The sequence below is a fragment of the Caretta caretta genome, chromosome 1 (genome assembly GCF_965140235.1).
Source record: "Caretta caretta isolate rCarCar2 chromosome 1, rCarCar1.hap1, whole genome shotgun sequence".
Taxonomy (NCBI): Eukaryota; Metazoa; Chordata; order Testudines; family Cheloniidae; genus Caretta; species Caretta caretta.
The window spans coordinates 327,252,237-327,276,837 of record NC_134206.1 but is presented as its reverse complement, the minus strand read 5'-3'; the positions used below and the strand labels follow the sequence as shown (position 1 = coordinate 327,276,837).

The window sequence follows — 24,601 nt, the reverse complement described above, 5'->3', positions numbered from 1 at the left end:
GATGGAATAAGAAGCCTGGAGCATTGTAATGGGATGGTTTAACTAGCTTACCAAGACAGTCGGCTGTACAGTCAGCTGTGTGGTCCTAGCTACAGTATATAGTACATATACTCTTGAGAAACCATGCTCAGAAGACTGAAATGTCTAATCATAAGCAGCCTGTTATTGTAGGCCAGAGAAGTCACTAAGATCAGGGCTGCCCTGTTTCAAAATTCTGTACAGCCTCATTGAGAGCGCTTGTATTTTGTATTGACAGGGCATGCTCATCAGTTCTTTAAGCTTCTGCAGCTAGCGCACAGGGGATTTTAAAGTGAAATTTTCTTTCATTGTTATGCTTAACTCATTTAATTTTTGGGTCTGGCAATAAGCATTTTGCCCCATAAGCGTTTACATTACATCTTTAATGGGGCTGGTTAATGGGCTTCTGAACAAGTTTTCAGCAGCTTTATCCTGAAACTGTCAAGTCCGAGAACATTCACTTGACTTAGAATTGTGTGAAATATAAAGGGTGATAAGCCCTTGGGGTTTTCATACCTAAGTGTTCTGGCGACTGTATATCAAGATCATAGAAGAGTGGTCCACCTTCAAATACATATAAAACCTGTAAGTGGAATAAGGTGTTAGAGTAGGGATTTGCTCAAGTCCTGTAACAAACATGGGATACGAGTAACCTGCTCCACCTCCTTCCAGAATGTGTTTTAAGTCTAAATACGTAAACGTAAACCAGTGATACTCAGACTTCAGTGGTTCACGAGCCAAATTAGTAATAAACATTACCCAAAAGAGCCAGAGTACTGCAAATTCATGGTTTCATTTACTATTTATATAATATATACAATTCTCACAGCAAAATGACTGACCAAGTATTTTATCGATTACAATTGGTTAACATAGTAAAAGCATCCTGATTGGTTAATAATTAAAATCACAGTGTTTTAATATTGTGTGCTGCAAAGAGCAGCAGGAGACGCACTGAAGAGCCATGTGTGGCTGGTTAGCCTCAGTTTGAGTATCACTTATGTAAAGTGCTCGCTTTGTATGGTTATCATCATGGCACTTCAGTTTCACTCTGTCCAAACTGCTGGCAATGGGCACATGTGGAAGAACTTGGACGTCCAACAGCACAGGGTTAAAACAAAGTCAAATGGCTATTAGTGTTTCACTACCAGAACTAAACTTTATTTCCATTTTATTACATATTTGTATTTGATGTTGAGTACATTTAACACAAGATTTAAGTGAAGAATATTTACTCTCCACTAAACGAGTTAAGGAGGAATGGAAAACTAGAAAAAACAGTTTAAACTTTACGTTTTGAATTTTGGCAAATAAAACGAATACTTTTCTATTTTCTCCTCAGATCTTCTAAGATAGATCTGGGTACAAAAAGATTTAGCATCAGTTTCATAGCCATGCATCTCAGGAAAAAAAGAAGTCCTATAAAATCAATTTCTTATGCTAAATACTAAATAAATTATTTAGAGTATTAACACAAAACGTCCAACTCCGATTTTTAAATACAAGCACTGTACTATAATTAAATGGGGATAATTAAAATTTCTCAATAGCTACAAATCTAATTATTTAAAGCAAACCCAAACATGCTGTTTGCTTCAGTATGGAAGAATTATGATATTGTAAGGTTCAAGCACTGTAGTAGGTTATATTTCACATCACTATCAACCCTTTGGTGTCTGACATGTCAAACTGCCAAACGCGTGGTGGCAAGAGTTGAGGATTGACTAGCACCAGGTGGTTAAAGTACTAACATTATTTTAAAATGAAAGACACGACTTTCTGAAAGTGACATGCACAGCTTAGGAAATAAACTGAAATCTAGATATAATATCAAACCGTCACTTGTGTACTTCATGGTAGACAAAAAGAAAACAGTGCTTTCATAGCATATCCCCAGCTCTTAATTACAAAAATATCAGTTATGGGTAGTCAATAGTTATCAAAATCTTTATTGGTACAGGATGAAAACAGTTATATTTTTTTTTAAACCATACATCATAAAATTCTCTAATACGTATCATATGGAGGAGTGAAAGTCTCTATTCTATTGAACTGTTACTAATCCTATCTCTGGAGTTAAAGTCTTTACTGACCAAATATGAACAATATGGGTAACAGCAATAGAATGCAGATCCAGGGTGTGAAAAGGTCAGTGTTTATCATCTTACTAAAACTCTACATCACTGAAGTGTATAATCACATACAGTAAGAGTGAAAACATTTTTTTAAACAAATAAAACAAACTATTGCAACTGGGCTTAAGTGTTTTAACTTCAAATCCTGGAAACATCCTAGAAATATGACAAGTTCTTTGTGGCCCTTTTTGGTGTGACAGTAAGAACAATAAAGTATGGCTTTTTAACCTTCCTTCAAATAAAACTATATTTTGTATTATCTCAATTGGTCTAAATTGTTTGATCTCTTCTAAACCATTTGTCCTGTAACATCGCTTGCTAATACATTAGAGCCAGAACCAAATGCAACACCTGTTCAATGATCAGTGACTTAGTTGCTCTTTAGCATGGATAACGTTACAGAAACCATTGCTTTTCTAAAAAAGGAGAGATTCATTTTCTCATAAGAGCCACTCTACAGTAGAGTCAAACATCTGAAAACTTGCTATGGTTTGTCTAAAAATCATTGACAGTTTTGTTCTCCAGCAGGTGTTCAAACAAGCATATGCAGAGAGTGAATAAAATCAAGCGCAGTGGACTAAAAAGTACCTTTCATATCTTTTGTTTTCATAATTATCCCTCTGTATCATGTCCCCCCTGGGGGGTTCATGTAAAAGGAGTTTGTCTAGCGTAATATTTTATTAAAGTTGTTTAACAAAAAATAGTTAAACATATTTATACAATTTAACATCCAGTCTGCTAAAAGGTAAATTAATGAAAAAAATACAAAAAGTAAAAAAAGTGCACTACCCAGTCCAGTATTTCACTTTAAAGTCATGTCACTTACAATATATGAAAAATAAACCCAGAAGTATAATTACTTTAAAATACACCGCTTCCATATTTATCAGTATTTTACACGTATATTCTGTAGTGGAAGAGGATATCTCTTAAAAACTTTACTCTTAAAATATTGAGGTGCATATGCCAAGTGGACTATACTTGACAAGAGACAAGTTGCAGTACAGAATTCTTTCAAATTTGGCATTCCATTTACATACCATACACTGCTAGCAAGGCCTATACGTTTATAGTACCTAAAGATTCCAGCAAGAACAGTAATTTTCTTTAATGTAGAATGACTACTACAGATAACTACAAGGAACAGTGAGGTCAGCAATTCTATGGGTCTTAAGTACGTACAAGTCCTGATTTAACCTTCAAATGGTACAATGTCACAAGAAACTTTAAGGCCATTCTTATTTGCTGATTAATGGACAAAAGGCAATGATTTTTCCTCCAAAATATTTTCTTGAAAGTCTGTGCTCATAAAAATCATGAAAAGTTGGAAAGACTTAATTATTGAAACTTTAAATATATTTTACACAATCTTGTTTGTACAAAAATACAAGTTAAATATAAACAAAGTAATCATGATAATTTCATGTAAATCCATTTTGTGATATTCTGTTCCATATAAAAATGTTTCTCTGCTCTGTCTCATTTGTGAAAAGATCAATACCAGATTGAATCACTACTGGCAAAGGGCCCTAAAAAGCACACTTCAGCATTAAACAGACTTTACATTGTAAGAACCTTTCCTAATTTCCTCTTTTCTAAAGACTGGTGCCAAAAAGGAAAGAAAAAAGGCAGTATGTCCATAAACCAACAAATAATTTGGCTATAATGCATCATAACACACAAACACAGAGATCTGTACAACAAACTCGTTAGCTATGCAGTACATACTCATTACACAGAGAGACATGGAATTAAACTTAATGAGGTGCCACTTCTAGTTCACTGTCCTTCAGGCTGGCATTTTTCCTTACTTCGTCAAACGAGTAAGACTTCATTACCTTTCCGTTCTTGAAGACCGTATGAAGGAGATCCTGTAACAGACACCACTTTGTTTCAGTGAACGTGAAATAAGATCTCTTTCAAGAAGAGGTGCTGAACACACATGTATACTAGTTACACTGTCAGATATAAACTTTTATATGATCCTGCAAACACTTATGCACTGCTCAACTTTACATATGAGTAGCCCTGTAGACATCAATGGGACTTACTGATACGTAAAAATGAGCACCCACATAAAGTGTTTGTGAGATTGGGGCCTTAGTTGCTAAGAGACTAGCTTTTGTGTTTCTATTTGTAACTCTAACATTCTTAATCTTATAAATATTTTAGCCATATTATGCATGTGTAGTGTTTATAGTACAAAGAATTAGTATACACAATCTCAAAATAAATTAAGACATCAACCTCTTGTGCCAGGCCACTGCTGAAAGCACAAACTAAGAGTGGGGAAGATATTTCATACACTCTGCTAGAGCTATTAATAGGAAAGGTGAAGCTCACTTGACCAACACCTGACGAAAATTCTGATATTAGAACTAAGAGTGCGATCCAACATTCACTTCCCTCAGTGCGTAGAAAGACCAACACACTTTTCCCCTCTGGAATAGCTACTGGAAAAGCTGTTTGTAGCACCTGGCAGAAATCTCCTTTGCATATATCCTTGTATTAAACAGAGCATCACCAAAGAGACAAGCTGTGAGTTAGAAGTGTAACAAAAGCCAACTCTGTATAGTGTTAATGTGAACAAGTGTAGCTGCCATCACACAGACCTGCAATTTTAGTCAACCAGGCCTGGGGAGCAGTGAGTATTTTGTATTCCGCTTCCATTTAGTGACATTAATGAATAAGCCACTCCAACGCAGTAGGCAGCAAATCTTTCTTCCTTACCCGTTGTACTTGCTAGAGATGGAGGACCATATTTTGCCTGATTTTGAACAGACTCAAAGCTTTGCGGGTCCTGAATTGTGTTGTGATAAGGCCTACCTCCTATGATTGAAAGCTAGATACCTCCAGGATGGACAAGCGTGTTACTCAAAGCGTTACCAAAATATACCACCTCCTACAAAAGTGCCATGCAAATGCCTTTTCTCACTTTCTGGTGGCACTGTAAATAAGAAGAGGGCAGCATTATCTCCCATAAACGTAAAACTTGTTTATCTTAAGGATTGGCTAAACAAGAAGTAGGACTGAGTGAACTTGTAGGCTCTGAAGTTTTACATTGTTTTGTTTTTGAGTGCAGTTATAACCAAAAAAAAGTCTACATTTGTAAGTTGCACTTTCACAACAAAAAGATTGCACTACAGTACTTGTATGAGGTGAATTGAAAAATACTATCATTTGTCAAAAAATATACACTTTGATTTCAATTACAACACAGAATATATAGGAAAATGTAGAAAAACATCCAAAATATTTAATAATTTTCAATTGGTATTCTATTAACATTGCTATTAATTGCGATTAATTTTTAATCACAATTTTGTTTAGTTAATCGCATGAGTTAACTGAGATTATTCGACAGCCCTAGCAATTATAGATCTGTTTGAGAAATCTAAAGGCAAAAGTGATATATATTTACTAGAAGCCAATAAATACCTAGAGTGGCAGAAATTGCCCGCAATACAACAATATTCAAACAAAGACTCTTGTTGTCTGTGCCTTCCTTGCTTGTGAACAGGCAAGTCTATATGACTGCACCTTTCTCCTTCTTCAAGATACATCAGGTGGCTTCTATGACCAACTGTTCTGCAGTGAAGAGGTGTTATATAGCTGCCTCTGCCCTCACTTGTATGTTAGTTTAACCTGGAGAACAAAGATTCTAAAAATCTGTGCATAAATACTACTTAGGAAATTTCCTGTATACAGCCACTTCTTTACCTGGAGACAGTTAGTTGATCCAAAAAGACCAAAGGATTGCATGACTTCTCCAATCTCTCCCTGACTCTCTCCCCAAAAACTGCCCTGCCATTGTACTGTCCTGCCATATGCGGCTGACAATTCACACATTTGATCCCTTTATAAGGGCCCCTACTATTTGTACACAACTGCCTGTAAGGGGTTTCTTTAGAACACGCTAGTAACTGTTGTGATCACCTGCACCAAGCGTAACACGTCTGGTAACTCATGTCTTAACTGCTTCCTCAAAGAAGTAGGGTTAACATTCAGAAGAAAGTGGCTACTGGGCAAAGTGGCTGCAAAAGATAGGAATGGTCACTCCCCCTCCAAGAAAAAGTCCTTTCCTCAGTAAGAAATCAAAATCCAGTAATCTGATGTTTCTTTGCCAATCAAGCACTGTGGCTATTCAGAAAGCCTGGGCAACAGCTGACAGCATACACATTTCTCACCACCTCGCTCTTCAATTTAAAAGACTGCAACCAAATGTTTCCTCTTCCTGTCTTAGCATGCATATCACAGCCCCTGCATACATCCCTTCTATACCAAATTCAAGAGCCCATTTTAAATGTCAAGCCAATGCAGAGCTCTCAGTAGTTGTTTCGTCCTGCATTCAACTCATATCCTATCACCCACTTTTGACTTTGTATCTCCCCTCTTTGCTGAGCTCTACATTTGAAACTGCTTCTCTTGGCCTATGCAGTAAGTCACCTCCTTCCTCTCCTTCAAATCTACTGAGCCTGGCACTACTGATCAACTACAGCTTGCCTGTTCTCACTCTTGCACCCAAATGTTTAGTGTCTATCTGAACATGACTCAGCATTCCAAAAGGCAGTGAACTTTTAAATCCTCACCAGGTATTATGAATACATGCAGTGCAATGAAATGGCTAGAAGCCAGGAGGGCTGAATTTACTCTCCAATTTGCCTCAGATTTAGCTCAACACTTTGGGGCAAGTCATTTAATTTCTGCTTTTCTCCATCTGAAAAGTGGAGAAATATCAACTGGCAGAAGCACTGCAAGGCTAGTTTGTAAATCCTTGTCTGGAAGTCTCTAAGGGCGGCATTTTCTTAAGTGCTCACAACTGGCCTAACTCTCTTCCCTTTGAAGTTAAAGGAAGTTTTATCTCAGATCTCAATATGAACAGAATTAGGCCTACGCCAATTGCTTTTAAAAATTCCACACAAAACCACAATTTGCATAATCATCCATAATGTAATATTTAACCTGTAGCAAGTTAGGCAGTTATCAGATGTCACTTGATATCTGGCCAATTTCCTTGGTTATTTTGGGGCTACTAGGTGTGTGATGTGGCTGTATGAGGCCTTCCAATGTACCCCACTTCTCCCTACAGCTGGATCTTGCCTCCTCCCCTCAAATTAGATAAGAGGCAGGAAGGGTAAAGCATATACTGGGGTGCTGAAGTAGAAAGATAAGAAAGAGTGGGCAGGTGTAAGTCAGTGCAGGTGTACAACACCCTACTGGGGATGGGATCATTTTGAAAACGGGAAGATGAGAAGAGTCCTTCTGTTGAGAGAGGTTGAAAACATCCTGCCCGAGCCCCTTTTGCCTCCAAAATATCTAGTAGGAGTGTGCTAATGCTCAGTGATTCAGATCAATTCACTGAGGAGGCCTGCAGTCATCCTAATGGTAACACTGGTCACTGACGTCCCAGGTACATCTTGGAGAACACACTGGATTTATGTTGTAAAGGGGGCGGGGGGAAATTGGTGAAATAAGATGCATTTACTGAGATATTCTGTGGCCTCCAGAGTACAGTGTCAAGGGATTAATCGAAGTTTATGGCACAATTAAAGTCTTGAGTTTAAATTTTTAGATGACTTTAATGCAGTTTTGAAGGCTATGCTCAGCGATACAGTATATAATGCCACACAGCAGATATGGCATCGTAGACTGACTGGAGCTAAAAAGGGCTTGAGAACAGGACAAGAACAGCAGCTTGGCTTTTATGAACATACCAAAAAGCCTTAATTTTTTAAAAAGGAAATAAATGAGGACATGTTCTCTAGAGGGTTCTTTTTTAAATGGATTTTTAAAAATCCAGTTTCTGGTAGATTCCAGTTGACAAAAGCCATTTAAATATTGAGGGAGTATTACAGAGGTTGCACTGTAAAAGCATTCTACATTTCATCAACAGACTGTTCAGATCTGGAAAAAGGAAGGCAATTTTCCCCATTCCTTTCCTATAATCCCAACTGAAAATACTAGAGAGTAAAACTAAGTGATATCTACAGTGCAGGTTATACTGATTTTGCTATAGATGGAGCTTCTGGGATTATTTGGTAGAGGTTATTGGTTGAATATGAAGAAGACTGAAAACAAATCTCAAAATCAAGCTTAACTATCTAAGCTACTTTCTCTCAGTTTGGGTTAGCATTGGGAACAAAGTCATCTACTTCTGAGGAAGTCATAAGTCAGAATACATACATGACCATATTCTTCAAGATCCCCCTTGCCTTCCTCTAATGTAACAAAATCTCCATTGGGTGTCCTATGTAAAGAGAGTCGACCTTTCTTTGACCTTTTGTTAGGGTCTGCTACTGGATCCTTAAAGACATTCACCTGGAAATCAAAGTGAGAAGAAGTTAGTATAAGAGGAGATATTCAAATGAGTGCTCATGCACATCATGCAGATGGTGCCAATATGTGATTGAAATGTGAAGCAATACAAATATAGTAAAACCTCAAAGATGTGAACACCAGAATTACGGACTGACTGGTCAACCAGACACCATGTGAAACTGGAAGTAACCAACCAGGCGGAAGCAAAAGAAAATACTGTAGTGTGTCTGTATTGCATGTTAAAGGTGGGCACATGTGGGCTCCCTGTCCCCACCACCATGTGCGAGGCACCCACTTACAGCTAGGAGTTGAAGATGCTGTGATTCACAGGCAAAGCTGCGAGCCCCCACTGCCAGCCGAAGCAGGAGCAGCACTGGGGTCTGCACTGCTTTCCTGTAAGCCCTGGGTGTTGTTTTCACTTCCCCTCCATTGGCCAATCGGGAGGGGGACAAGCTTTCCCAGAAAGAAGCTGCCTGCAAGGAAGCTGCGTAGCTGCATCTGGAACCTGGCCCGGAGTGTGAACTGCTGGAGCCAGAGCTGCATTCAGAGTTACGAACCTTTCAGAGTTATGGACAATCTCCATTCCCGAGATGTCCATAACTCGGGGTTTCCACTGTAGTTCATATGTGATAAAATGAGTGAAAAAATTAGAGGTCATACCCCAAGGCCATTGGTCACCACATAACTGCATTTGAAGGAACAATTCAAGAGATCCCTAGTTAATTTCTGCAGCAAAGCGCCACCAGATCCAAAGGAAACATTTTCAATACTCCATTTATTCTTCTTCATTCCCTCCACAATCTGATAAGAAAAAGAAACAGTGATAAAGGAATGTACTTTAAGAGCTGGGTTGATAAATGTCATTTTTCATAATATTTTATTGCACATTTTGAGAAGATGCTCTTTTACAGACAATTAAGCCAGCTAGCATTCATATATCAAGAAGATATATGTAAAATATTGTCAATACCTGGCATGCTGTTCAAATTTTTAATACTTTAGTCTGAGATCATTATAAAATGTTACTGATGGAGAACTGTTATCTGCACTGTAACATGCAACATAAAACACCACCTCCTCCCTTCCCAAGACAAGAATAGTACAGTAATGCAACACCCAGCCATAGAGCCCTAAAGCATATTATTTCTTTGCTCAAATTAATCCTTCATGGTGGCATTCAAGAGCCTTCTGATGGTTGTCAAAATTGTGGGCCAACTCTAGATTCCAAAGAAGCTCAAGTTATAGGATGTGTTCTGAAACAAAGTGATCATTTCACCCACCAACACCAAGAGAGGGGCTTTGCTTGCCTCTACCCGGAACTGCAATAGAGCAATTCTTCCTAAGGATATGCAGCCTAGAATTAGTTGTATTAGAGATTTCTAGGATGGTATTCACGTGGTAGAGCATTTGGTTTACCCTCTTCTTCAACCAAAGTTCTTGAGCGATTCTTGTTTGGCATATTCAGCTGTTTTGCCATCTTTTCTGAGAGTTATCAGAAAAAAAGTTAAATGCAATCCCATCAGACAATTTAAAAACTTACCATAAATATGTCTTCTCATAACACAAGAATCCTCTAGTCTAGAGTCATGATTGCTGTATTAGCCCTACCCACAATGGCCAGAGAAGCTGATTGGTCAAAGTTCTGTTTTCCTGAACTGCTCCCCTATATGAGCTTGGAAAGCATGTCACAACCCAGGTCAAGAAACTTTCAGTGTTTGGAACCACCTATAAACATACTACTAACCAGAGTCTGAAAGTCCCAGATGAGAGGATTCTTCTGTTATGAAGGGACAGTTTATACTTAAATTACACTACATTAAAATTATTTTACTCTCTCACACAGACAATCCCTAGCCTGTAGTCATGACTGATGAGAAGTGACAACCAGGCCATCCAGAGAAAGAGAAGGGGAAGAGCTAAATGAAAAAAGAGACTGGGGGAGAATATGCGGTGTTCTTGTAGCCATGTTGGTTCCAGGATATTAGAGACACAAGGCGGGTGAGTTAATAGCTTTTATTGGACCAATTTTTGTTGGTGAGACAAGCTTTCCAGCTTACACTGAGCTCTTCTTCATGTTTGGGAAACATGCTCCAAGTGTCATAGCTAATTACCAGGTGGAAGAGGTTGTTTAGCATTAGTTAACACATACAGTATTTCAATGGGCCAATCAAGGTGAAGTGGCCAGTTAACACCCCTCCAGTCACAGGGGGAGAAATGAAGGAGGGAAGTAACTGGGGGTGGGGGGGGAGGGTGTTTAGTGGGTTATAGAGTGTTGAATGGTCCTTGAAATGTGTGTGTTAACAACTTATGCTCAACAACTTTGTATTTAAGGGTGACACTTTGAGCATGTTTCCCAGACCTGAAGAAGAGCTCAGTGTAAGCTTGTCTCTCACCGACAGATTTTGGTCCAATAAAAAGGTATTACCTTAGCCACTTTGTCTCTCTAATTAGGGGAGAATGGCTAACTAAAAGATCTAGCAGTCCAAAGCAGCAAGATCTTCAGCAGCCTTTCCAGGATATTTAACATGCCAAACTTTCCCCTTGCATGATTTGTTCAGGGCCTTAACCTATGACAGGGAAGCCTGAAGGTAGTGACACTGAACATGACTGTTTGCAGAGTTGCAGAGTCTCCTTTAAAACAAGAGGGTCTAGCAGGATGAAGGGTCATTACACAAAGTAAAAATTATTTCCCCATGCTATTCCCCCCCCCCCACACACACACACTGTTATTCACACCTTCTTGTCAACTGTTTGAAATGGGCCATCCTGATTATCACTACAAAAGTTAGCCCACCTTAATTGATTAGTCTTGTTACAGTTAGTATGGCAACATCCATTTTTTCATGTTGTGTGTATATATCTTCCTACTGTATTTTCCACTGAATGCATCCGATGAAGGTGGTTTTAGCCCACGAAAGCTTATGCCCAAATAAATTTGTTAGTCTCTAAGGTGCCACAAGTACTCCTCGTTTTTTTTGCTGATACAGACTAACACGGCTACCACTCTGAAACCTACAAAAAAGGGACACCCTGTCCGCGGGATAACATTCAGACTATGGTAGACTTTGCCAGCCAGTCTCAGGCCTGGTCTACACTACAAAGTTAGGTCGATGCAAGGCAGAGTACTTTGACCTAGCTGTGCATGTGTCTTCTCTTAAATTGGGCTACTGCCGACACAACTGCCCTGTTACACCAACTTAATACCCCCACCTCCCCAAGAGGCCCAGAGCCAAGGGTGATGTACTTAGGTTGACGCAGTGCGAGGGTAGACACTGCGTTACTTACATCAACCATTACTTGCCTCCAGCTGCTGGAACAGGCGGGAAGAACTGGGCCTCCTGGGCCTGCGGGGAGAGGAGGCAGTGCAGGCGCAGCTGAACCAGTCAGAAACGTGGACATCTCTGAGTAGACTGCTCTAGGGAGTGGGAGAAGGGCTACAGCAAGGAGCAGCAGCGCCACATGAGAGCCAAGGAGCCGTAGCATGCATACCAGAAGGCCAACAACTGATCTGGTGCCGAGCTGCAGACCTACCACTTTCACAAGGAGTTGCATTATATCCTCTGCGGAGACCCCACCCCCCACCAGCACTGTGGCTGCCTCAGAGGAGTCCCAGTCAGAGGCCCCTGCTGTGAACTGCAAGGAGGCGGAGGTAGAAGAGGAAGAGTATGGGGGACAGGAGATTGGGAGGATCCAGGTGCACAGCAAGCCAGGATCTGTTTTTGACTCCACCGCAGTCCAGCCAGTCCCACCAGTTGAGCACAGGCAAGCCCAATGCAGGGGAAGGAACTTTGAGTAAACGTGTAGTTTGATTTTAAAATTACAGGAATGCTTCCCCCCTCCAAAGTAGCAGAACACATCTTTTGACATCTCATTAAATTTACTCATGCTAGAAGAGAGAGTGGTACAACCAAGAAAGGAAGAGTTGCTATCTGCTTTTCATTCTCCTCTAGATTTAGGCAGGGTGGTCCATGCGGAGCAGTATATGCACAGGGATGTACCATAAATCCTCCGGAAAGATCTCAGTGAAACTTTCATGGAGGTACTCTGCAATCCTCTGACAAATGTTTCTAGTGAGGGCTGCCTTATTTCTTCCATTGCGGTAGGACATTTTCCCACAGCACCCAGCAATAAATTCAGCAGGCACAAGCTAGCAGGATATGGGCCTGGGCAGCATCAGGTCACCAGCAGCAGCTGCACGGTCTCTGCCTCCGTTACCCTCAGGACTGAGGTATCAGCTAAAATCACCACTGCCTGTGGAAAACAGTGCCAGTATTCAGTGTCATTGCCCTATACTACCAGATTCATGCAACCAAGCTATTACTACCTCATTTCCCCTTCCCCGGTGGGCCATACTCACCCTGGCTGGTGCTGAACAAAAGCACAAACAATCGCAAGCAGAAGTGAGAATGGAGTGCTTACAACTTTTTCGGAGTAAAGGGAGTGTTCAGCATTTTAAGTTTTGCTTTCCCTAATGAACACACTAACAATAGTACCTTTTTGTTTTATCTACAGCTGCTGCCATTGTGGCCTTCAGGTTCTCCCCCTCCACACCTGCAGAATGCCTGAGTCAGACAAGCAGGAGAAAGAAGAGGTCTCAGAGTGACACATTCCAGGAGATCCTGCAAGCCAGTGGGGCACTGAACACTGAGCTCAGGGCCTGGAGGATCACCATTGCCGATAGCCTGGGGAAGGATGGAGTAGAGAGGAGAAAGATGCAGGAAAAGGAGAGGGACATGCAACAGGACATACTGGGACTTCTCAGGAAACAAAGATGCTGCAGACTCTAGTGGACCAGCGGGTTCAACAATTCTGTGCTCGCCTCCCTCTGCAGCCCATGGCAAACTCAATATTGAGACCTCCCTATACCCCACTCAACATTTCACGTGGTATCACAGCTCGCTAAAGTACTCCTACCACTCCACCCTGGGACACTGAAGACAATCAGATATACACCATCTGTGGCTTTCACAGATCCGTGTGTGTAGCTGAAATGGACATGAATGTCCTTCCTCTTCATACGTTCTGTTCTCTTAATTACTTAAGTTTTAAATGTTTAATTGCCTGTTTGTTTTTTTCACAGATTTTGGTCAGAATTAAATTCTGTTTTTTGTAACATAATTCAATTTATCATTAGGGCTACGATTTTTCCACGGAGATGGCGGAGGTCACAGAATCTGTAACTTCCAGAGACCTCTGACTTCAGCCCACAGCAACTGGGAGTTGCAGGGTCCCCCTGCCTCTCCCGGATGACAGCAACTGTGGTGGGGCCCCCCACAGCTCCTGGCCACTGTGGGGACCTTGGAGCTCTGAGCCCCCAGAGGCAGCGCTTCCAGCAGGCCCCCTGCTGTGGGGACCCTGCAGCTGAGCTCCCCATTTTGTCATGGATATTTTTAGTAAAAGTCACAGACAGGTCACAGTCTTCTGTGAATTTTTCTTTATTGCTCGTGACCTGTCTGTGACTTACACTAAAAATATCCATGACAAACTCTTAGCCTTATTTGTTGTTTTTAGTTCACAACATACACTGGCTGGTGCTGAGAAGTTCTGAAAGCGACCAGTTACCTGTTACTGCGCAGTGTCTCAACTCAAAAAGATCATTCACAAGCAATATTAATAAGTGCATTGACAATGCACTGTTCCTACATATAAAGCTGTTGCCACACAATTCATACCAGTCTGCAAACAGGAGGGCCAGCTAGAGCACAGTACACCAACACACTACTCTGGTTCAGTATTAAAATGCTATTTCAATGCCCCCCTTAGCTGTATAGCTCTGCACTGAGCTCCTCTAATAGCCCTCATACCTGGCTGTTCAAATTCAGCAGACAGCCACTCCACCTGCTGCTTGGTGAAAACTTTTTCCCCTTTGCTTCACAGATATTATACAGCACACAGTAGGCAGCTAACCATTGGGATATTTTTCTCACCAAGGTCCAATCGTCTGAGTAACCACCACCAGCAACTCTTCAAATGACCAAAGACACATTCAACTGTTATTCTACACCTGCTGAGCTGGTAACCAAAGTGTTTCGTGGTGCTGTTGAGTTGTCTCGCTTCATGAGCCATGGGAGCAAAAGGAAGGCTGAGTTCCCAAGGATCATTACTGGCATTTCAACATTGCCAATGGTAATCTGTGTTCTTAAAGATGTGAGCATCATGCACCCTCCTTGACCAGCCCATAATGATATTGGTAAAGCATCCTCAATGATCCACCAGTGCTTGCATTACCATAGAAAAGTAGCCCTTTCTTTGACATACTCTGTGGCAAGGTGGTCTGAAGCCAAAATAGGGACATGCATGCCATTTACCCCACTGTAGTTCTGGATCCCCACGGCTGCAAATCCATTACTACGTCCTGCATATAGCAGAGAGCCAGAGTCCTGCACAGCAGGAGGCACTTGAGGGTCCTGCACATTTCTGTGACAGTAGCCCTCATGGTGGATTTCCTGAGTCCAAATTGATTACTGACTGACTGGTAGCAACCTGGCACTGCAAGTTTCCACAGTGCAATTGCCACTCACTCCTCCACTGTCCCTGCAGCTCTCATTTTGGTGTTCCTGTACTGGAGGGCTAAGGCAAGCTTAGCACACAGATCCAGGTACGTCGCCTTGCGCTTCTAAAAGTTCTAAAGCCATAGCTCATCGTCCCAATCTGCATGATGAGGAGATCCCACCAGTCACTGCTTGTTTCTCTTGCCCAGAACCAGTGCTCCAGCATCTGCAGCTGTTCCATGACCACCACCAACCACCTTGAATTGTTTCGCACTGGTCCCACAGCAATATGCTCTCCAAGGAATCGTCATGTTCCCTGTGTTTCTTCTTGTAACTCTGCAAATACTGCAGATGATGTCCCCCATGCTTGCAACATTCATGACAACAGTGCAGAGCTGTACAGGCTCCATGTTTCTATCAGAGATGGCCAAAACCAAGGATGCCCATGTGGGTTTGTGGGATTTTGAAAAGGCGGTGCAAAAATTATGGGACAGATGAAATTATGGAATGAGAATAATGCATTATGGGAAGTTGACCCATGCTCCTAGTCACCCCTGCCCAACTTGTTTCGGCTTCATCATGCATTGCCAAAATTCCCAAAAGACAGTGCACTGGAAGATGGGATACCTACCCATGATACACCACATTCTGCATCGATACAAGGGCTCCTGGTGAGTATGCATACCACTGACACAAGGAGCCATCTACGCATGTGCACAAGCAACGTACTAACTGTGGCAGCTGTATGCTGACTTAACTTGAGTCAACGTAAGTAGGTAGTATAGACATGGCCTCAATTTACAAGTGGACCATCCACATAGAGGAGCACTAAAGTTCTAGACTTACCCTTACAGGATATGGTTTAAAGCCTAAAGCCATGACAGGGAAGCCAACAGGTAGTGGTATAGGAAAAGGCAACACACACAGCACAGCAGCTGAGACATAACGTCTCAAGGTTATGCTCCAGACTTCCTCCCACCAGGTCTTTAGGGGCAACATCTCCCTCTAACACACACCTCTTTAGAGAATTTCCCCTGCCTCAGTTCCAGCATATACAGATTCCTCAACCTGACAAGGAGAAAGGAATGTCAGACCTCCCTGTAGTACTTCCTTTTAATGGAATCTTCTTGAGGCATCCTGAAAATTTCTCTTCTAAATCTCTAAAAATCGTATTGGTTTTAACAATGAACTTCACTCCTCTGGTGCCAATGACTAGGGGACTCTGATTTGGACACTACTTCCTAGAGAGGAGTATGAGCAGGAAGGGAGTCTCCTTCCTTGGAGGATTAGAGGCTTTCCTAGAAGCCATTTGCAGAAGGGGAACCAGAGGATGGCAAATAACTCAGAGTTGTTAATTAGGTCTGAATGAGGGAGATTCTCCAAGAGCCTCTGGAATAACTGAAGGAGATAAGGAAGGGGTAGGAAGAAGAACTGTTTGTGCAGACTCCCTTCAAGCACAACCTCCAAAAAATTGTTAGAAGATGGCCATGAGCAACATCTCATTCAGGAACATGAAGCTGCTTGGGAGGACCAGTCATTCTGGGGGGACACTCACAGGTTAACAGGCATTACCAGTGCAGAGTGTGGCATAACTGGGCTCTGCTTGACTGGTGTAGTAGAGTGGGGCAAGAAATCACAGCTACAGGGTTGGTCCCCTTCAGCCAGCATCCAGCCACATGCTTCACCCCGTTCTGTCCATGGCATCCCTGGACAGTTGGCCGCCTTATGCTGTGGACACATTCTCGATTACCTCAGCTGATGAGCAAACACATTTGGATGAAAAGTTGGCTTCAGCCCATCCACACTCCCATCATGAGGGATCTTCATTAGTCAGAATGATCTGGGGGGGGAATAGTATGACCCTGGCTAACGCTATGGCAAAAAGTTCTGATTCTACCACTGACCCGTCTGCTGAGATCCACATTTGGTGCTTCCAGAGGAGGAGCGGAAGGAGAAGCAAATAGAAAAGGAAGGAATTACTTACACCAAAAACCTCAAAGGTCTGCAGCCTTTCCTCAGAACAACGCCACACAAAAGAGTTTCTCATTGTGGTGAAGGCAGCAAGACAGAGGGCACGTTGTACTTTTCAGCTCATACAGAGGGAGCAATTCAGGTGTCTAGATTTTGACCAGCTAACCCAGGGGTTCTCAAAACTTCATTCTAACACGACCCGCTTCTGACAATAAAAAATTACTAACCCCCCCCCGGGGGGGGGGGGGGGGGAGACGGGGGACGGACACCAAAGCCTGAGCTCCCCCAAGCCCCGCCACCCTGGGTGGGGAAACCCAAAGTCCAAGCCCCAGGCAAGGGGCCAAAGCTAAAGCTCAAGGGCTTCAGCCCCAGTTGCGGGGCCTGAACCTGAGCCCCATCACCCAGAGTTGAAGCCTTTGGGCTTTGGCTCCAAGTAGTGGGGCTTGGGCTTTGGCTTCAGCACTGGGCCCCAGCAAGGCTAATGGAAGCCCTGGCAACCCCATTAAAACGGGGTCGCAACCCACTTTGGGTCCTGACTCTGAGAGCTGCTGAGCTAACCATTTCCATTGTAGGCATTGTTAGTCTATCAGTCATGATCCCAAACTAGAGGATTCTCTAGTATGAGAATTTAAATATGTCTGGAAATCGAATGCTCAAAAGATAATCTCTTGAAGGTCTAGTATATTTTGCAGTTAGCAGATTGAAATGACTTAAAAGTGAAAACATCAAAATAGGAAGTCAAACAGAAGGTTCCTTACCTGTGCTACCAGTACCCCCTATTAAAACAAAGAATTTTAAAAATCCAGTTTACATTCTTCCTGCTGTTTTTGTTTGCTTCAACTAGTTTGGACAGTGAACTAGACTGATCAGTTAATTTCTCATTCTAGGTTTTCATAGCATGCCCATCACCACAGTGCTGTACCTGGTACATGACACTGTAGTTACATTTGAGATTCCAACACTGATGTGGAATGTTTAAAGTTAAAACAAACTTTCAAGAAGTTTAAAAGAAAAGTAATCACTATGAATATATATATATATATACAGATAAGATCCTGTAAAACTATTTAAAAATGTTTTATTCTACATGAAACCTACAGTGCTATATGTAAAATAATTGAAAGTGCCTCTTTAAAGCAATCCCAGCATTGATATCCTATACATCAGCATGGGAGATGCGGTGTTATTTAAAACAGGAGTAAGAATGCCTTTGCAGTTTAAATAAGTATAAACTTGGTTCTCTTATACCAAGCGTTATGACTGTTTTTATTCTTGCAGGTAATGCTATGCTGCTAAAAGGCTTGGGGGGGGGGGGGGGGAGAGAGGAGAATTAATATATATATTTTTATATCCTACATTTTTGGGATCTGAATAGGAAAGTAATTTAAATACAGACTTATCCCTTGTGTCCATTTCCTCTCACATTAGGTATCAGAAATTTTTCCTGTCCTATTTACACCTTGCAGAACAGCACTGAATCTCCATATCCTGAAGAACAAGGTTCCACCTCCTTTCCCGCATAAATATATATTTTAAAAGACTAGTTATGATTTTGTGATAGACTAGTATGACACTAATTGTTGCCTCCTAGAATTTTGTCAGGTTAAGGAAAAAAAGTCTTACCAGAAGCTCACTGGCTTTTTTCTGGAAAGACTGAATTTAGTGGGCCAAATCCATCGCTGTTGTAGCACCATCAGAGGTCAGTGGAGTCAAACCAGCAATGAATACGGCCCAATATATTCTAACTCACAACTGAATTCTGTTTAACAGTTGTTAAATGTAGTTTATGGTCTCCAAGAACAGATGCTGGAAAAGTTTAACAATCAATCAGACATAATTATGTATTAAAGAGAAGAACACTCCTAGGGGAATTCTGCGCCACTGCGCATGCACAGAATTCATGTCCCCCACAGATTTCTTTGCTTCCCCACCGAAAAATAGCTTTCTGATGGGAAAGCAAAGGGAAGCCACAAGAGCAGTCATGCGACCCTCCCCAGCAGTATGTTTTGGGTGTCCAGGGCAGCCAGTACAGAGGTAAATCACTGTGGGGTAAGGGGTGGGACTGGGGAAGACCCAGTTGGTGGCTCCTACCCTGCGCCGGGTTCGGCCGCTAGCCCTGGCTGGGGAGAATGGGACTTCCTCTTCCCCTGCACAGGATCCAGAGCCAGGTCAGACCCATCCCCAGATTTCTCCAAAGGCTGCAGAAGTTCTGCAAACTCCTCACCCATCACTCCTTAGCTGCAGAGGGAGGGATCACTGTATTGGGAGATGCTCCCCCATCCGCCCAACCCCCATGCATCCAGACCCCCCCCAGATCCCCCGCGGAGCCCCACTCCCCCTGCATCTGGACCACCCCAACAAGCCACCCACACCCGGATCCCCACTCTACTAAGCCCCAACCAGCTGCACCTGGATCCCCACACCCCATTGAGCCTCCCTCCCCCACATCTGGACCCCTCACTGAACCCCCACACCTAAACCCCCTTCTGAGCCCCAACCACCTTCGCCTGGACCCCCATGCAGAATCCCATTACCACTGCACCCAGAACTCCCCAACAAGCCCATGTGCATCCAGATTACCCCACACAGAACCCTCTCAACCCACACCTGGATCCCCCCACACTAAGCCGCTCCATACTTGGATCCTGCTGGGCTGAGCCTGCCTTCCTACACCTGATGCACTTGGCACACAAGGGCAGGGCCCTGGGGTGTTTCTGGGACAGGCTCGGTCCTTGCGCTGTGTCAGGGTTGAGTGCAGCCTCACTGCTGAGCCATGTCCCTGGTTGAGAGCTGCACAGTGATATCCTACCTCTGTGCACCAGTGGCCTGTATTCCCCAATGCGACGCTGGAGCGTCCACATGTATTTGACAAATAAAACCTGCAGAATTTTGAAATACTGTGTGCAGAATTTCTATTTTTTTGACGCAGAAAGCCATCAGGAGTAGAATATCCAGATTCAGTTATTTCATGCTTGCTGTTATCACAGTTGTGCATGATACAGCAAGACTATTCTCATCAAATCACTGTTTCTGTCAAACAAACCAAGAAAATCAGATTTGCTTTTCAGGGCTGTCATAGCATGAATGTGTTAGCTGTTTTCCATTACAAGGCAATCTTCCCACCAATGATTCTGTTACTTAATATCCCAACTAGCATGCTCTCTGAGGATTTGTCAGTGACATGTAAATACCTTTGTAGCTTTGTTGTTTGGGCTCATGTTCGTGGATCTCAGATTATACATGGTTTATCAAACTGAACAGATGCATGACTCCCACCAGTGTGCCACTGCTTTACTGCCACTTCTGTGGTCTAGTTTCTCTAGTCCTTAATTCAAAAGAATGCAAAGCTGCTCAGACCTGGTGAACTGGAGTTCCTGTAGGTACTTTCCAATATCTAAGAGGTTTCACTGAACTGAGTATTTCCTAATTTATTTTGCAGCACTGCAGCAGTATTTACTCAGGTGAAAACGATGAATGCCCTGTGCAATGCTGCTATTCATTTTCAAAGCAAAAGGCATTAATCTTATGATGGCCTGACTCTTAATATCAAGTAACTGATGAAGTGCAGAAATAAGATTAACCAATCATCCTGTTCTGCACTTCCTTTCATCAGACACTTGCAAGTTTGTCACTAGAGTTTCCAGGAGGTAATAAAAACTTCGGCTTCTATTTCGCTGAAATTGTACTTTTTAATTTTAACAGTAAGAAATGATGTGCCCATCTCTCAGACTATCAGGCACCAGCAGTTTAATGTGGTATAATTTTGCATAAAACATGGATTGTTCAATTATTCTTATTGGCTGGGCTTTTAAAGATGCCACCCCCACCACATTTTATACTAACAATGGTTTGTAGACACTTTTGCATTTGCTTTCAAAAGTATCTCCTTCAAAAAGCACAAGTACACCTTGAAAGTTTGAATGCAGACATTTAAATTTACAACCTAACAATCCAAACTAGTTAATTACTACTGTTGTCACAGCACAAGTCATGACTGGCACACTAGACACAAATAAAAGGATAGATCTTTGCCCTGAGTTTAATCCTAATTAGTTTCAACATGGGAGGGATTAAAGTAAACAATGAGGCGACAGAGGAGAATAAAAATTACAACCATGAGATTAGGAAATGTATTTTAGGTTATGCGTTTTTTTTAAAAATTCCTCGTGGTTTTAATAAAATTAATTTATGCGTTCGGGTTTGTAAGCAGTGCCCAGAATGAAAGCTAGGAATGGGTCAGTAAAGAACCATTAACATCTGACTAATTGTAATAGACTCCAGATTAAAGGAGGACACTGCCAACTGATATATTAAGAAACTTCATACCTCTTGCAGCGTGTTGATATCCACCCCATCTCCCTGAATAACTCTGATATAAGGGGGCAACACCTTGTAGCCTTTTGCATTTTCTACAACAGGGAACTTCTTTCCTAAGATCTCCAAAACCTGTAGAAAACAAAATGGAAGCAATTCTGTTTCTACATCTCTCACTCTAGCAAAGTTAAACACCAAATCCATTAAACTTAATAGAATTAATTTTTGTTAGCATTTTGAGTACATGGCTCAGAGCAAAGCCATGCTGTACTTTAAATATTCCAGTCATTGTGCAGAGGGTGGTTTAGAAGAAAATGGCTTAGGAGACAATAGGGTCTGTATAGTCACATGGCTAAAGAGGACTAATCACACCCAATCCCCACTTCTTGCTGCATAACCACAAATTGGCAGCTAGACTCTCCTCAGTAGGTCGACCCAGCATATTATTCTCTCTCTTTTTTTTTTTTTGTTTGTTTGTTTGTTTTTAAAAACACATTTCTTTACTTTACACAATGCAAACAGTGGATGTGCCCTTCACGTTTCTCAGCTCTGTTAGCACCATACGCCTCATGGAGTAAGGATTGCTGTCCGAGGTCTCCGTTTAAACTAGCAATACTCAAAATTTAGATCCTGATCCACACTGACTTTTTCATGGTTCTGAGAAAGAGAAAGTAAGCAAAGTTCCTATGGTGATCTAGCACTTGCCCTAGAAAAAAAAGTACCCAGACAGGTTAAATCTGTATTTGTCCTGGTAGACAGCCAACATATAATAGCACTGAGAGTTACTCTAATGGAATGGTATTGTTAGCTTTTATTATATGATTTTTACATTTAAGAGTGTGTGTTCTAAATAGCTTTACACTTCTTGTGTGGCATAATGCGACGACCTGGAAAACTGCATGGTGACTTGCCTGCCTGGGGAAAAAGTTACACATCTCTCGAGGCATCTAGATAGACGTATGTGTAGCACTGGGGAGGAGCCAGTGGTCATGGTATACGTAGGTACCAATGACATAGGGAAGGATAGGAGAGAGGTCCTGGAGGACGAATTTAGGCTGCTAGGTAAGAGATTGAAGTCCAGGACCTCCCTGGTAGCGTTCTCTGAAGTGCTTCCGGTTCCACGTGTAGGGCCAGTTAGACAGGCAGAACTTCAGGGTCTAAATGCATGAATGAGACGATGGCGTAGGGAGGAGGGAACTGGGAAAACTTTTGGGAAAGGGGGAGCCTATACAGGAAGGATAGGCTCCACCTAAACCAGATTGGAACCAGACTGCTGACACTTAAAATTAAGAAGGTCGTAGAGCAGTTTCTGAACTAAGGGCTGGGGAAAAGCCGACAGGTGCAGAGGAGCATGTGGTTCGGACAGAGATATCCTTTAGGGGAGGATCTATTAATGGAGATTCGCTATGTCCTAGTAAGGAGGAGAGGATGGAAGAAGAAAAAATACAGGTAGGATCTGATGAGAAACAGTCAAATGAAAAAAAAGTACCGATCACATCATGTAATGGCAGACAGCTAAAAAGTGACAAGTTTTTAAAGTGCTTATATACAAATGCTAGAGTCTAAATAATAAGATGGGTGAACTATAGTGCCATGTATTAAATGAAGGTATTGATATAACAGGCATCACAGAAACTTAGTGGAATGAGGATAATCAATGGGACACAGTAATACCAGGGTACGAAATATGTCAGAAGGACAGAACAGGTCATGCTGGTGGGGGAGTGGCACTAAATGTGAAAGAAAGCGTAGAATCAAATGAAGTAAAAATCTTAAATGAACCAAACCGTACCATAGAATCTCTATGGATAGTAATTCCATGCTCTAATAATAAGAGCATAGCAGTAGGGATATATTACTGACCACCTGACCAGGATGGCTATAGTGACTGAAATGCTCAGGGAGATGAGAGAGGCTATTAAAATTAAAAACTCAACAATAATGGGGGATTTCAACTATCCCCATATTGATTGGGTACATGTCACCTCAGGACGGGAAATAGTTTGACACTTTAAATGACTGATTCTTGGAGCAGATAGTCCTGTAATCCACAAGAGGAGAGGCAATTCTTGATTTAGTCCTAAGTGGAGCAAAGTATCTGGTCCAAGAAGTGAATATAGCTGGACCCCTTGGTAATAGTGACCATAATATAATTAAATTTAATATCCCTGTCGTGGGGAAAACACCACAGCAGCCAACATTGTAGCATTTAATTTCAGAAAGGGGAACTACACAAAAAAATGAGGTTAGTTAAACAGAAACTACAAGGTACAGCACCAAAAGTAAAATCCCTGCAAGCAGCATGGAAACTTTTTAAAAGACACCATAAGAGAGGTTCAACTTAAATGTACACCCCAAATTAAAAACATAGTAAGAGAAACAAAAAAGTGCCACTGTGGCTAAGCAACGAAGTAAAAGAAGCAGTGAGGCAAAAAGGCATCCTTTAAAAAGTGGAAGTTAAATCCTAGTGACGAAAATAAAAAGGAGCATAAACTCTGGCAAATGAAGTGTAAAAATATAATTAGGAAGGCCAAAAACGAATGTGAAGAACAGCTAGCTAAAAGAAAAAGCAACAGCAAAAAATTTAAGTACATCAGAAGCAGAAAGCCTGCTAAACAACTAGTGGGGCTACTGGATGACTGAGATGCTAAAGGAGCACTCAAGGATGATAAGGCCATTGCGGAGAAACTAAATGAGCTCTTTGCATCAGTCTTCACAGCTGAGGATATGAGCGGGATTCCAAAATCTGAGACCTTCTTTTTAGGTGACAAATCTGAGGAACAGTCCCAGATTGAGGTGTCATTAGAGGAGGTTTTGGAACAAACTGATAAAACTAAACAGTAATAAGTCACCAGGACCAGATGGTATCACCCAAGAGTTCTGAAGGAACTCAAATGTGAAATTGAAGAACTGTAGTCTGTAACCTATCATTTAAATCAGCTTCTGTACCAAATGACTGGAGGATAGCTAATGTGATGCCAATTTTTATACAGGGCTCCAGAGGTGATCCAGGCAATTACAGACTCTGGTAACCCTGACTTCACTACCAGGCAAACTGATTGAAACTATAGTCAAGAACAAAATTGACAGACACATAGATGAACATAATTTGTTGGGGAAGAGTCAACATGGTTTTTGTAAAGGGAAAGCATGCCTCACCAATCTGCTAGAATTCTTTCAGGGGTCAACAAGCATGTGGAGAGGGAGATTCAGTGGATATAGTGTACTTAGATTTTCAGAACGCCATTAACAAGGTCCCTCACCAAAGGGTCTTAAGCAAAGTAAGCGGTCATGGGATAAGAGGGGAGCTCCTCTCATGGACTGGTAACTGGTTAAAGGGTAGGAATAAACGGA

The 24,601-nt window shown here is 41.9% G+C and overlaps 1 protein-coding gene across 2 annotated transcripts in view; it reads right to left on the bottom strand.

The window, feature by feature from the left end:
- Positions 1–1,157: 1,157 nt before the first annotated feature.
- The window catches only part of NAMPT (nicotinamide phosphoribosyltransferase), a 62,313-nt gene continuing 38,869 nt past the window's right edge, over positions 1,158–24,601 (bottom strand). For both annotated transcript variants that reach the window (XM_048836349.2, XM_048836350.2), the window contains 4 exons: positions 21,260–21,379; positions 9,132–9,272; positions 8,337–8,471; positions 1,158–4,024 (listed from right to left, as the gene is read on the bottom strand). In XM_048836349.2, coding sequence (XP_048692306.2) covers positions 3,911–4,024; positions 8,337–8,471; positions 9,132–9,272; positions 21,260–21,379 — 510 coding nt within the window. In that variant the 3' untranslated portion in view covers positions 1,158–3,910. The remainder of the gene's footprint in view (positions 4,025–8,336; positions 8,472–9,131; positions 9,273–21,259; positions 21,380–24,601) is intronic.